This window comes from Camarhynchus parvulus, chromosome 2 (genome assembly GCF_901933205.1).
Source record: "Camarhynchus parvulus chromosome 2, STF_HiC, whole genome shotgun sequence".
In the NCBI taxonomy this organism is placed as follows: domain Eukaryota; kingdom Metazoa; phylum Chordata; class Aves; order Passeriformes; family Thraupidae; genus Camarhynchus; species Camarhynchus parvulus.
The window spans coordinates 14,531,627-14,546,534 of record NC_044572.1 but is presented as its reverse complement, the minus strand read 5'-3'; the positions used below and the strand labels follow the sequence as shown (position 1 = coordinate 14,546,534).

At 39.6% G+C, this 14,908-nt stretch overlaps 1 protein-coding gene across 3 annotated transcripts in view; it reads right to left on the bottom strand.

Annotated features, from left to right (window-relative positions):
* Nucleotides 1-2,394: 2,394 nt before the first annotated feature.
* Nucleotides 2,395-14,908, bottom strand: part of NRP1 (neuropilin 1) — a 113,691-nt gene continuing 101,177 nt past the window's right edge. For 2 of the 3 annotated variants that reach the window (XM_030971548.1, XM_030971549.1), the window contains exons 14-18: nt 13,630-13,761; nt 9,607-9,878; nt 9,028-9,121; nt 7,388-7,447; nt 2,395-6,154 (exon numbers count right to left, since the gene is read on the bottom strand). In XM_030971548.1, the coding sequence (XP_030827408.1) occupies nt 5,862-6,154; nt 7,388-7,447; nt 9,028-9,121; nt 9,607-9,878; nt 13,630-13,761 (851 nt within the window). In that variant the 3' untranslated portion in view covers nt 2,395-5,861. Of the gene's footprint in view, nt 6,155-7,387; nt 7,448-9,027; nt 9,122-9,606; nt 9,882-13,629; nt 13,762-14,908 lie in introns of all 3 variants that reach the window. The other variant, XM_030971547.1, reaches the window with a different exon arrangement.

The following is a 14,908-nucleotide window of genomic DNA, read 5'->3' as shown; positions in this document are numbered from 1 at the left end:
AATTTAAATAGGAGAATATGATTATTGAAGATGGAATTAGGTTTGGACACACGATAAGACTCCATCCATCTGTGAAAAATGCCAGAAGATTTTTTAATGAGATTTTGGGTTGTAAACGTTGAGACACCATCAGTCCTGAGGTGATAAGATTAGAGCTTGATTGTGTGTAGTTATGAGAATGGAAATGTATATAGAGAACTGACCTACTGTGGAAAAGCAATTAGGGACTACAGGGGGACTAATCAGCAAATAAAACAGCTATACAACATATCCCATGGCAAAAAAAAAAAAAAAAAAAAAAAATCAGATGTACTCTGTTCTAATTTAACAGACATTCATAGATAAAATTGTGGTTATGGGTGACTTGAGGGATAAAATTATATAAAATAGGAAATTAAAGCTCTAATAAATTAATGTTGCTTGAACAAATATGCTGTTAGGCATAATGTATTGCAAAGGACAGGACAGTTAAGGAATGGGAAGGGAATTACTTCTGGGATGAAATGTCCAGATGCTACAATCTCAAAATCCAACCCAACTTTGACATTTGACTTTGGCAAAGCGGCTTAGAAGAATTGACTTAGGAACGGACTAATTGTACATATGAAAAGACTTGTGAGGGTCAAAATTATGGCTCTATTATCTTGCACCTGTCAGGTCTTCATATGCCTCATAAAAGGCAGGTTCTGAGGCTGGAGGGGCTTCATCTCCACCAGGACTGGCAGCTTCCCTCCAGAGGGCAGGTGGCACAGGTGGGTACTGCTGTCATTTCCATGTCTCACACAAAATTGCACCAGCAGTGCTGCCCCCACCCTCTCCTCTGCATCTGCCTTTTGCTGTGCAATTTTATGTCCTGCCAAAAGGAAAGGAAATGCGACTGGCTATGTGGCTGCTAGATGTGGAGTGGTACATTTGATTGGAGAAATAATAAAGGGACTTGCCTTTACTACCTGCCAAAGACCCCTCTTACAGACCATGACCCTCATAGCTGGGACTTCTGGGACTGTTTGTCTCTAGCTGACCCATCTGTTATTTCCATCTGCTCTTTTTCTTCGAGTTTATAAGTTATATTCTGAAAAGTATGGCATTGCACCATTTTTGTTCTTGCTTTATGCAGCCCATTTAGTGTGGAAAACTGAAGGTTTAGTGCCAAGCACTTGTAAGCTTCTAGACAAATCCCTGAATGAAAGAAAGAGAATTTTCTTAACTTTAAATACTTGTCTCTCTTTCTTGAGCTTCATCCTCAACAGATTGACTTTATAGATTTCCCCTTTTCACTGATCAATTTCATTGCCATTAATTTTGGCTGGTTATCACAGAAGCAAACAGAGTGCCATGAAGCACACCTCTGATGAATTTGGGTATAGTGGTTCTATGGACAGCAACTTTCCCAACCACCTTTGGGGAGCAATCCTTACTCCGAGCAGGGATTTTGCTCAGGTGCTCGCTGGAGTTCCATCTCATGTTTTAAACAGGTACACACAGCTCTGCTCCCTTGAGGAGACAAGATTCAACACATTCTTTTCAAGTGTTAACAATGATCAAGTACATGGTAATAAGCACGGTATTTTTCCCATGAGTAGTAAAGTAGCTGAAGTAAAATGTTTATACTGCGCCTAATGACATACTGACAGTCTGTGCTTTGTTAATGTGTGCAATGTAAAGGAAAGATTTGTCAAACTTCAATGTGCAGAGTGCTGAGTATTAAAAGGAAACAAAATAGGTAAGTATTGCATAAAGCAGGAGATGTTGAATCTAAAGTTTCTGATCTGGATGCAAGCTTTGTCAAGGTCTCTCTGCACATGACCACGTGTTCATGTGTTCCACAGGTGAGTTTGGCACCCGGCTGATGCCAAATCAGACCCAATAGGCCACCCTGGCTGCATTTGCTCCAATCACCAACTTATGCTCTGCCTTGGGAAATTTGGCCATGACTGAGTAAGTCCTGATGACTCCCCTGGAAATTTGCAGGGAGCTTATTGGTGCAAACCTTATCACAGGAGCAGAGACTTCGTGGAGTAACACATCAAAAAAGGGCAGTACCTGGGAGTAAATCTCACCCCTGCCCAAGGGGGTGTACCACCTGCGCAGGGTGTTACACTGGGCGACCCATGGCAAGGGGCAGTGGTGGCAAATCTGTCCTCTTAAATCCCAGCTGTTCGGCCAAAAAGCAGATTGTGGGAGTGTCTTCCAGCAAGGAAAGAGAATGGGTCAGGCAAAGGTGAATGCCTCTGTCCTAAACAATGAAGAAACCCACCAAGGTGTCTGTTGGAGCTGCCCACTAACAAATGTAATTGTGGTTGAAACACTGTGCTTGTTGCAAGATGCTGAATAAAACCATCCATTTAATAATACCAATCCATTTTAGCGTAATAAAATACATCAGCTATGGGATATTTTATGAAAATGTTTAATTCAACTGTTTCTTTGGAATGTAGTAGTCATAGTTTGGAAATTTAAGTTACAGTTCAGTTCTATGTGTTTTTTTTTATGCTACTCAGTGTCTGAGAATACAAATGTCATTTAAAGTTAAGGCTTCGCTGTTCATTTTGAATCAACAATTTACAAGTGTCATATTGTCATAGAAAATAAAAATTTCTGTAAAAAAAATTTGCACAAAGTTTTATGATGGTACAAAACATGAAGCAATAATATACCAGTAAAATGAAATCATTTTACTACAGAAGATTTTTATAGTTTTTCAATAAAGAAAAAAATATGTTATTTTACACTTTAAAAATTATGAAACAATCTAAAACAATATAAACTGAACATTTTGTAACACTGCCTTTACAAATTAATAACTTTATAAACATATAATTTTTTTAAATATATTTATCAGTGCAAGATACTTTTCAATGTAAAGTTGCAGTATCATTTTTCCTTTATTGAAGGGCAACTTTAATTCTATTACCTTCAGAGAAATCAAATCTTCAGTCCTAGATCCTCATTATCATAGTAATGTCTGAAGACCACAAAGGAGATAATTTTTTTATGTTCACAATTCTCAGTATGTTAAAAGAAGGAAAAAACCCACCAAATACCAGCTTTTTTGTTCAAATAGATCAAGACCCAAAGCTGGTTTGGAATCTATTGAAAATCAGTGGGAATATTTCTAAAGGTTTTGGGCTTGGGCTCCCCAGTGGGATTTTCTCTTCAAGGCAATATAAGCATGTAACTCTTAGTCAAGTTAGTGGACTAGAAGTTTTTTCAGCTAAGGAGAATAGGCCCTTAATTCCTGACTCACACAGTGGTGGTCTGCTGAAAATAGTTTTGAAAAATCCTTTTCTTCTTTGGGTTAATTAACTAGCTGCTGCAATGCCATTATGGTCAAATTACAGTGTTAAAAACCAATGAAAATCCTACCTCTGACAAAGTGAGTCTGTCCCTTGGGACAACTCACGGACTAAATTTTAGGCAAAACTTTCAGACCTTAGGTGCACTGTCTCAGCCTTTAGGGGACCCAAGGTTGAGAGGCTGGGGAGGTAGCTCTTCCATCAATCTAAGGTTTGATGACCTGAAGTGGGTGTTTGGGTTTTTGGGATAGTCATTGCCTTTAGGACTCCTCTAAAGTAGCAACTCCATGCTTTTTTTCTATTGGGACTTCCTTTAAAATATTTTCGACTTCAAACCTCATTTTCACCTACTGTTTCCCTCCCTTTTCTTCCATTTCTGGGTTACTAGTGGATTTTCTACATATTTTTCTATATTATAGTTCATACTGATGAAATTATACACTTCAAAGCATTTGGTGTATAGATAGGGGTGGATTCTTTTGCTCCAAGTAATGCAAGGCTGAATTAGCCCTTCTTTAATCCTAATCCTGGACAGGATATTTTATTGCTCTTCTACAAAAGCAATTTTGGAAAAGACTAACTCAGAAAGTCCCAATCACTTCCCTGACTCTACTCAGGAAGTTCAACGAGGAAAAACATGAGTTCAGCACTTGGTAGGATGTTCCTTTCCCCACGTTTGCACTGTTTTTCTCTGCTGGTTGGTGGATACCCAGGGGAAGGCTGATGCTGTCCCCCAGTTATGGCTGTGCTGTGTGCAGGTCACTGCAGAAACTCAGGGGCTCCCCTTGCACCTGCAGAAGGGGAATGACCCCTCTGCTCTCTCACTGCCTTGCATGGACCCCATGGGAAACATGCTCTTGTTTCTTTTTACCCTGTTGGACCAGCTGCATAGGCTGTTGAATATTATTTGACCAATAGTATTTGCCCTAAAATATTTAAAAAATTGCCCCATCATTGTCAAGCGCGTTTTTACTGATGGCTTTGAGTTCTCAGTTCACTGCATTGGTCACTGCCTGCACTTGTGGTCAAACAGAAACCTCCTGCTATGAAATGCCAACTGGATTTAACATGATGGTAGGAACATACCCTACATACATTGTGGGATTTCATTCTGCCCTCAGTATACACTCCTAAGCCCAATTAGCATAGATTAGCATGAAAATAGGTTACTGAGAGAACAGAACTCTGAGTTCAGGTAGGGGCAAGAGGAGGAAAGTTTCTCGTTTTAAAGGCAATCTTTTCTGTAAGGGAAGCATTTTCCCCAGTGTAATTAACAGGCAAGCTGTTCAGGATAAAAGATGTGTTTCATGACATCAGGAAAAAAGATACTGTCACTTTATGCTGTTAAGAAGAAACCCAAAGTTCGACTTTGGAGGATAAAGTTAAGAATTTTCCCTTATTTTTTAACACAAACTCTAATAAAACCCTTTGCCATTACCAGCAAGTTAAAGCTGAAGTTTTCTTTCCTTGGCAATGGCAAATGCTTATGAAACCTACTCAGAGAGACAAAGAGAGAGAGAAAGAGAAGAGAAAGGGAGAGAGATTTTACATTTGAAAATACATTCTATATGAAAGAACAATAAAAGGGGATATTGCAGCTTTATACAAAAGGGTCAAGAGACACGAAGTTGAAATACAGAAAGCAGAACAATCAAGCCAGGTTGTCAAATCTGATTAGCCCTTGCCTTGGCTGAGGCTGTTTTCTTACACTAAAATATACTTTTCTTTTAGTCAGTGAGCCATCAGAATATGATTAAAGACAAGGGCGTAACTGCAGAGAAGCTGTAGTTAATGTTAACACAATGAGAAGCAGTACAAACAAAAAGGCACTTGAGAGGACATACACTAGCCAGTGCCAAGGACTTTTTTTGTTTAGTTTTTAGGCAGTACACTTGGTTACCAGTTGTGTCTGATGATGGCACATACTCTTTTATGGAGTTCACAAGCACAAAATTTAGTACAACACTGAAAAACATCAATAAAATTTGACAGTATTGCTTCGTAAACAGAGCTGACACGCTATATCGGTACTGATGCAGCAGTACTTTCAAAAACATCCTAACCCTTCTTTGCCTATGCACAACACGAGCAATTATACACAAATACAGGTGCAGAAGTCCACTAAATTGCTGTTACTCCAATATTTTCTGGGCACTGAGCTACAGACAGCATGTCCATCCAAAGGACCCCACTGGATACATTTTGTGACAGCATCTTGGATTTTGCACAGTAAAAATGAAATTATCCATTAAAGGAAAACAAAAGAGAGGGAGAGAAAGAAAGACAAAATGAACTATAAGTCAATCATACTTGGTCTCAACACCAGCATCCAATTATTTCAAATAAAACCAACAGAAAAAGCAGACTGTACATGATTCAGGTTGTTAACACAGATTGTTGTCCATGTTCATCGGTTACACACTCATTGAAGCTCCTGAGAAAAGCTTGGCTCAGTGTCATCAATGCACTTTTCAGCCTGTACAGTAAAAGATCAACAGTTCCCCAGCACGACCGAGCTATGTCCTTCCATCCCGATTCTCTGACTTCTCCAGTTGCTTTAGGCCTTCATGCTTCTGAGTATGAATTCTGTGTGTTCAGTTTGTCTTTTTTCAGTTTTACACCATCGACCAGTTCAAAGTTATAATTCTCCAGTGCAGACAAGTTCCTCTCCGACATCCCGTTGTGCCAACAGGCACAGTACAGCACGACTCCACAGATGGCTCCTAAAAGCACCCCGAGTGCACTCATGGCTATGATGGTAATGAGGATTGGGTCTAGGGTCTTCAGGACATTGCCTGGCTTCCTGGAGATGTTGTCATCATAGTCGTCACCTGTGCTACGGTATGGAGGTGTAAACCCTGAAATTGAATAAAGAATTGCAAAATTTTCAGAACTGATCCCAGCGAGAACTTTGTTTAATGAATCGGAAATTTTGAGAAGACCATCAATTTTTTTAACATAGTTTAAAAACCTAGCTTCTTCAAGGTGGTCATAAATAGCTGAAAACTGTAATGTGGCCCAAATAGCTGTGGATTTTTTCCAGACTGTTCTCCAGTCTTCAAATCTGCTGCCTGTTAGTAGAGCTGTGGTTCTGCCTTGGATTAAGTGGGAGTCTTGGGAGTGAATAAGGAGGTCTTTAATCATATTTTGCCATGTTGCAGTATATAGCTCAAAAATGGTTATCAATTCCTACTCAGCTCAGTGTGAGAGGCTAGAGCCTTAGACATTGGCTGGGAATATCCAGCCATTTTATTTCTACTTCAATGACTTTAGGATTGGATCTTGAAGTGCAAATAGTGGCAGAACTGACACAGAAGAGCACTCTGCCCTCTTGTGTAAAATATTCACTAGGTATCATAATGTTTTCCCTCAACTTTTTCAGTTTATGAAAATGATCCAAAAGCAGCAAACCCTGTAATTGTTGCTGGAAAAGCCAAAAAGTCTTTTTGGACAAACTCACTCTCTTTCATTGAAATCAATTATAGCAATCCTGTTGACTGTAACAGAAAAAAAATAAGCTCATTGCCTGAAAAATGCAAGTATATTTTATTAGTGGAACAATATGACAATTATGATCCATTTAATGATCCATTTACTGTTATCATCATTGGAAATGATAATGCTTTGCTAGACTGGTCATAAAATGGCATTTTCAGCCAGGTCTGTGAAACATTTAATCTGAAGAGTTTTGAGCCTAATTATTGAGGCACAGTGTCAGTCATAAATTGTAAGATATAATGACAGTGCTTTCTTCAGCAGTGGACAAGCCTTCTAGGTAACAAAATATTGAGGAGCTATAATGTGCTTGCATGTATATGAATATAATGTAACAAATTAGGTATATGAAATTTCAAATGTTTGAGACAGGCAAAAATAATAAAAAGGACAAAAGTCCATATGACATGTAAGAATAAAACTATTACAACCTTCAAATAAATGTAAGTCTTATCATCTCATCCAGAAAAATCATAACACCTTAATACAATATGCAATTAGAGAACAAATCTATAAATAAATAAATAGAATGCAAAAATTCACATTAAAATACACATTAAAATTCATTCCCTTTTAAGAAATAACACAAATTTTACCTGTTTGATTACTTTCTGGGTCTTCTTCTTCATCTATTTCATTCTCCACATCAGTTGATTCTAATGAAGCAAAAGAATTGACATTGATTATTAGGGTTACAAACACTGATTGACTATCATGCTGGCAATAATGGTATAGCAGATTTTCCTGTGTCAGAGCATCATTATGGCGGCTTGACAGAGCTGTTCATTATAATGGGCTCTGAAAATTAATGGAGAAAAAAAGAAAGATTAAAAAACTCCCCTCCGCCCAGTCTTGGCACAGTTTTAGTTATCAGCAGGGGTTTTCCATGCCTGGGAAAGGGAAATCAGTGAGATGAATTAGCATCTCGTTCACTGTATTTACAATTTTGGAGCCCAATTCCATAACACTTCATCAGCACAGGCGTAGTTAATCACAAGAATAGTTTTACTGGCTGCAGCAAGACCACTTGTGCTTGGATTTCAGACTGAGCTTTTGGGTTTAGCTCCCTCAGGCAGAAATCTTTGCTCAACATTTGGTTTGAACAACCAAAACACGGAGGTAAGAAAGAAATTATTTTCCTTTCTCATGCTGGAGTCAATTAAATGCAGACACTGTGGTCTCAGCACCTCTCTTGGCACTGGGGACACTGCAGGAGGACTAAGCAGTGTGTCCTGCCTCCCTTTCCTGCCAGCTGCCACTCTGGTGGCATTTGATAAACCCCAGGGGTTGGACCACGTGGTAAAAAGAGATTGTTTCCTCATCCTGCAGTGAAATTACCACATAGCTGAAGACTGTCATGTTACCCCCAAAAGGATGTTAGCTACAAAAGGTGAGGAACACCCTCTATTATTGCTCTTAGTTGTGCTGTTAAGTCACACAGAATAAATTTATCTTCTTAATGCTAAGAGTTCCTATCTCTATTCCCTCTTTTATATAAAAGTAATTGCTTCATCTCTGCTATGAAGGACAGTGTTCTGTTGCTTGTGTTTATCTGGGGCTGCTGCTGCCAAATTACATGCAGTATGCAATGTGCATATGATCAGCAGTGACTGGAATAACTTGAGACTGGCCAGGAATAAAACGGCTCAAAGAGCATCTCAGGAATAGCCTGGCTCAGATATGGGAAAGGCCATGTCCTAACATTGCTTTGTGTCCCACATGTCTGGGAACTGATGACTACAGTAAATGAGCCACAGCAAACTCAGAATGACAGGACAGCAGAGGACAGAGCACGGGCCTTCTCACCCTGTCTGCTTATCCTGTAAGGGTTTGATATGTCCCTTTAAAAAAAATTAAGAAGGCTTTGTAGTGAGTGATCTAAAAGGGGCAAAGAAATAAAATTGGATTTTGTGCATTAGGTAAAACAGAGTCCTGCAACAGGAAAAGCAGAGAAATTTAAAGAGGGCAGCAATATGAAATACAGAGAGAGACATGAAATTGTGAATATGCTGTAACCATGTCAGTAGGATACAAATTCTGATTCAAACTGCTGCCATACCAAGGTGCCACGAGTGGCACTTGCTATTAATGAAGCTATGGGCCGAATCAGGATATTTTCAGTGGAAACATAGCTAATAATTATCTATCCCTTTCTCACAGAAAAAAAACAGCTATCAAAACAAAATAAACAATATTTTGGATGAGAACTCTCTGTGTTCTTGCTAGTCACACTTACTTCGGCAATCCTCTTGTGCTATGTGATTGTCAATTTTAATATCATCCACAGCAATTCCTCCAGTTCCTTTTCCAATTTCTCCCTCAATAACCACCTGGAAAAACAAGATAGAGTTCACATTGTTTTCATATTAGCATACAACTGCAGCAGTCAGGATTTCTTAATTAGTTGTTAACACACATCTTCACTTGAAGTCATACTTGTGCTTCAATTGTGGCCTGAAAATCTGCATTGCCTTTATGAACTTATACAGGCAAATGTAAATTATGTACTGACACGACTTTATGAAAGACTTTTACATCAGCAAAACTGTGGCAAAGTGGCAGTTTTGTGACTGATGATAAATGATATATAAAGTATTTATTTGGCCTGTGATAAGAAAGTGCTTGTGTCACAGTAATCTGAGATACCATGAAATATTTCACTATTATTAGTCACAGCAAGCGTAGCTCATCTCTAGGTGTAATATTGTCTACATAAATCCTTCAGTGACATCGTTTACTGTGGTGTATAAAACACAACCAGCAAGGTGCTGCTGGCCCTGGCCGTGGTAGCTCAGCGAGGAAGAGCCAAGCTCACCTGGTAGTGTTTCACAGACTTGTGAAGAAGAACACGTCCCTCCTTCCAGTAGTTTGCCTGGTGCCCGCTCAGGGTCCACAGCACTTGGTCGTACTCATCAGGCTTCTGGTAGCGCAGTTTGATCCTGAGGGTGCCGACGTGCGCGCCCAACATGTGGTACCAGAAGGTCATGCAGTGGGCAGAGTTCTGTGAGTAAATCACGGGGCTCAGCAGGCGTGCCACTTTGCCTTTCTGGCTCTCATCAGCTTGGGAGTAAAGGAAATTGCCATCTCCTACTGTGACAGAAGGACTGTGTTAAGAATAGCCACCAGCTTTAATTTTCTTTGTTAACATAAGAACCCCTGACCACCCCGTATCTTTTGCTTTTTTTCCATACTGATGGGTCAAGCATCACAAACAAGAGAGTCAGTGTGTTGTTTTGGGAGCTCTAGGAAAGCTGATATGCTTTAAGAAGAGGGCCACAAAGCTGATCAGAGCGCTGGAGTACCCCTCCTATGAGGACAGGCTGAGAGTTGGGGTTGTTCGGCTTGGAGAAGAGGAGGTTCTGGAGAGACCATATTGCAGCCTTTCAGCCACTAAAGAGGACTTACAACAAAGATGAGGACAAACTTTTTAATAGGACCCATAGTGACAGCCTAAATGGTAATTGTTTTAAACTGAAAGAGAGTAGATTCAGACTAGATATAAGGAAGAAATTTGGTGGGTGGTGAATCATTGACACAGATTGTCCAGACAGGAAGAAGACACACCATCTCCAGAAACATTCAAGGTCAGGCTTGAAGATGTCCCTGGTCACTGCAGGGAGGTTGGACTAGATGACCTTTAAAGGTCCTGTCCAACCCAAGCAATTCTGTTATTCTACACTTTCCTCTGGCCATCTCCTGTGCTTTTCACTGGGATATTTTGTGCCAAGGGTGAACCATAACAATGTGCTCACCATGTGAAAGACACAAGACATTTGCTTTTGTTAAGGAGGCACCAGCATGTTCGGTGAGACAGCATTATGTGCTCCATCAGTCAGTGTGCGCCTCCTGAAAACAGCCATCCCTGGTTCATCAGTCTAGAGAGAAATCCGTGGGGCCTACTCTACATTAATTGTGCAAAGAGCTACTAAAAAAAAATTCTGTTTGAAGTAATCTGTGCTCAGGGGGCAAGATTAGAATGGGAAGAACACTGAGAAGGGTGAAATGGCTTTGAACAGCCATGGCCAGAGATCAGGAACTGAGATTTAAAGCATGTTCCCAAATAGAGGCTGAGGATTGTCACAGACGGTGTCAGAATTATGCCCTTGATTTTTGTAACAATATATTGGGCTCTATATATTTATGAGCCTTTTTCCTGAAAGAGTAAGGTTATAGCTTATAGTATATTATATAGCTGATTATAGCTTTCTCAAGGGCATAATGGATTCATACTCATTGAAATCTGAACACCTAATACCCTTAACTTGGAAACTTGCTTTCTCAATCACACTGAGAGAGAAGCATGTGGGAGTGTGATTAGTTTGGTAACAGAAAATTGCTAAGCAAGATACTGACTATAGAGATGTGCTTCTGAATTACATCAGCCACACATCCATTCCAGTCAGCTTTTGAACAGTGTCTTTGCAGAGAGTCATGGTGGAAAAACATGAAGTTCATCCTGGGCTGTAAGAATAGATTGCATGTGCAATGCACTCACACAAAAGGATGGAGTCAGCATTTATTGACATCATCCCATTGAGAGTAGGAAGGATAAAAGTAATAATAAAAAATACTATTTCTCAACTCTTGCTGAAATAAGTATACATATCATTGTTTATACTGACACTCAAAAGAAAGAAAAATAAAAAGAGGCAAAAGAAGATGTTTTGGAAGGTAGGTGTTTTGCCAGCATTGGTCTTTGCCTATACATAACATCCTTGAATTTCATGTGAAATAGTGTATAATTGGATTGCAATGATATAGTCGTGCACCAGTGAAGACAGGAATCTGAGCAGTGCTACTCTAGTAAGCATAAGGACAGAGTAGTGAGATGGGAACCAGGAATGAAGAGGAGTGGGTTAAACCCAGTAGCTAGACCTGAAAAATAAGAAAGGAACATACTTCTTCCTACATGAGACAGGGACGTTTTCTTTTGTTTGGATGTTTCTGTGAGCAGTAGAGGTATCCAGCCCACTATGCATGTTGAGGAGAAGATGATGTTATATTGTAAAAAAAAAATTAAGCTTTTTAATCCCCTGTCTTTGTGCAGTAACATCTTGTCCAGCTTCTTGAGCAGGTATGCTTATGTCTATACATTCTTTCCAACTAACTTCACTTCTGTGCAGAGCAGCACAGTGCGCAAATCTCATCAAAGAATGGGGAAATCCAGAGGGAGGAAAAAACCAAAATAATCACAGCATTAGGATGGCTGTCTGAGTTGGAAGACCTAACACTGGCCAGATTTCATCACAAGATATATAATTTGAAGTGACACGTAGTGTATCCTGCCATCTACAAGCAATTGCTGTTGAAATTTCTTCTGTGTATTTTTTCAGCTTTACACGTGTCTGAGAGAAAGATACGCCTGGGAGTTGCTCACTGTGGTTTTCCCAATACACAGGGTGGCCTTGTTGTGCAGCTGAGGGTTTGTTTGGGACATCAGTGCCATTCAGACTGCTCATGGTCTGTGTTCACAGCCACCCCACTCACCCTGTGCCTTCTGACAGGCAGGCCACAAACCTGGCAAGTGAAGGTGCCCTTAGAGTCCAAGGAGAATTTTGGAAAATACTGAAAGTGCAGTAGAAGAAAAAGGGGCTGCCTTTAAGATTTATTAAAGCTACAGCTCATGGAACAAATAAGTTTTCTGTAGTAGCAGGGCACAGTGGAAACAACAAAATCTCATTTGAAGAATATAATTTCTTCATCTCCTGATTGAAGACAGGTTCTTTCTCTATAATCCTTGATGGCAAAGTGCAGATAGCTCTCATTTTCAGAATATTATTGTAGTGCCAGGTCAGGAACTCTGTCTTCATTTTCTTAATTAGAGCTTTACTTATGCATGCCTTTTAGATTTTGTCAGTCTCTGGCTAACATAGCTTTTAACCTCCTTTCAATGTCAGATCCTACTGAGCCATTTCACTTTACTCTACATCAATTTTTCCACCATTACAGCCTTCACTTCAGCTAACTGCATTTAGTTAATTTGATGCCATTTATTTGTACAATGCCATTTATAGTCAAAGTATTACAAGTTTTTTTTTCCTCTGAAACTACTGTACTTGTCTTAAGATTCAATTGAAAATGTCTCAGAATTTAAAAAGTCCAATTTTGTCTAATTTCCTTGTCATTCTCATTAAGCAAAGGGTAGCAGAAGTGGGAAGGGGGATTCATCTCAACCCATTTGATTAATCTGCACGAATGCAAGCAAGAACACTAAAGTAGGAGGCTGTGCAGGTCACACAGTGCCCTCCCTTCTCCACTAGCCTGCAGCAAATTTATTGCCTAATTATGCCGAGCTATGAGTTAGTTACTGCAATACAAACCAATCAATTCCCCAGCGTGATATTTTTTGAAAAACTGTTTGTGAGCAGAGGATGGCCCTAATCTCCAGCTCCTGCTGGAAAGGAGAGGGGTGCGATAACACACCCATCTGGGAAGTTTCACTCACATACAACACTTTCCTGTGGTGGGTAGCCCCTGTAACTACAATCAGGAATAATGTGAGGTCATTAACAGACTGACTGTATTAGTTGGTCAGCGAAATTTGCAAAATATTTGGTCATTCAGATTTTTTTCTATCCCAGGTGATGATTACCCAAAGGCAAGTCAGGGGAAGGGAATATCTTCAGTTCCTGACAAGAAGCAATCTTTATTCCCCAGCAGAAAGCACAATTACAGTCAGTTGTGATTACTGGTAATGAATTAGGTTTACTAGAGAACCATCTTTGTGACTTTATGTATCTTAGGTATAGTTCACTCTCCTGTGATTTTGGAAGACATTGGTATTAAACAGAACAATCTCATACCATGTGAAATAGCTGCATCATGAACTCATGATTACCTGAGTGGTCTTGAATTGGCCCGGTTTTGCTGGTCAGGATTGCCCACCTTAAATCCACCTGGTTGTCGTGCTCCCAGTGGCACAAAGTCTTTTGGGATCCCCAGCCAAAGCCACAGTTGTATAGTGGTGGCTCTGCAAGGAAAGATGGAACAGGGGGGACGAAATGTGGTAATTAATCAGATAATTCAGATTTTGCACTTCAAAACAAATGCATACATTTGACCATTAGCAGAACTATTCCTTCCCAAGACTCTGAGAAGCCATAGCAAGAACAGCCCTCCTGGGAAACATGAAAAATCACTAATTTTTGTAAAAGATGTGGTTGCTTCTTGTCTCTTTATGACCCCTATGATGGGATTTTTTTTTCTGTGGTTAGATTAATTCTTCTGATTTGCCTACATTATCTGATAACCGCGTTGCAGCATGGAAGACTCATAAAGAAAGCTCTGGCTTACTTATCAGATGTATTTGCTGGTTATCAATATCTCTGCACTGTAATGGTGCCACAATTTGCAACTCTCAATGAGATTTGGAAAAAAATAAGAACAATCAGAAACATTAATGGAATGTTCTTGGCAGGAAAGGATTTCTGGTGAAGTCTACAGTTCTTGGCTTCAATAAGGAACTTTTTCAGCATCTTCCAGACAGTTAAGCAGGCCCACAAGATGGCAGCATTGAAATGGACAAATTGAGAGGGAAAAGGGACAAATGTGGCTGATTGCCAAATGAACTCAAAATAAGCTTCAAAACAAGCTCTGTGTAAAATAAGGGAAGTCTGGTATTATGATCAGGATGAGATCACATCTTGTTTTCAGCTTCTTTTCAATTCTGCCCAAAGGTTTAATACATAGTAGCTTATTTTCTTCAATAGAACTAGGAATTTCAATTGAAAGATTATACAAAGATAGCATATAAATCCTTTGCATTTCTTATTTTCAGAAGCAGTTTGAAATCTTTTGAGCATTTGGTTCCTACCCCATTGGTATGAACTTTTATCTCACCTTGAGCAGTGACAACTCCCAGTAGAGCAATACCCTCCCAAGAGCAATGTGACCAAATCTTGGAGTATTTTCTCAGGCATGACTCATGCCTTATTAAAGGAATAACTTAGGTTTACTTTAATGAGATGCTTTGTGCAAGTATGAACTAAGAACAAAGGACTCTATGCTTCCATCAATATCAGCTCTGGGGGAAGAATTGTGTTTCTTGCCCATTATTAATAAAAAAAAGCCAGGAAAGATAATGCAACTCTTAGAATGTGCTTGTTTATTGTGGGAAA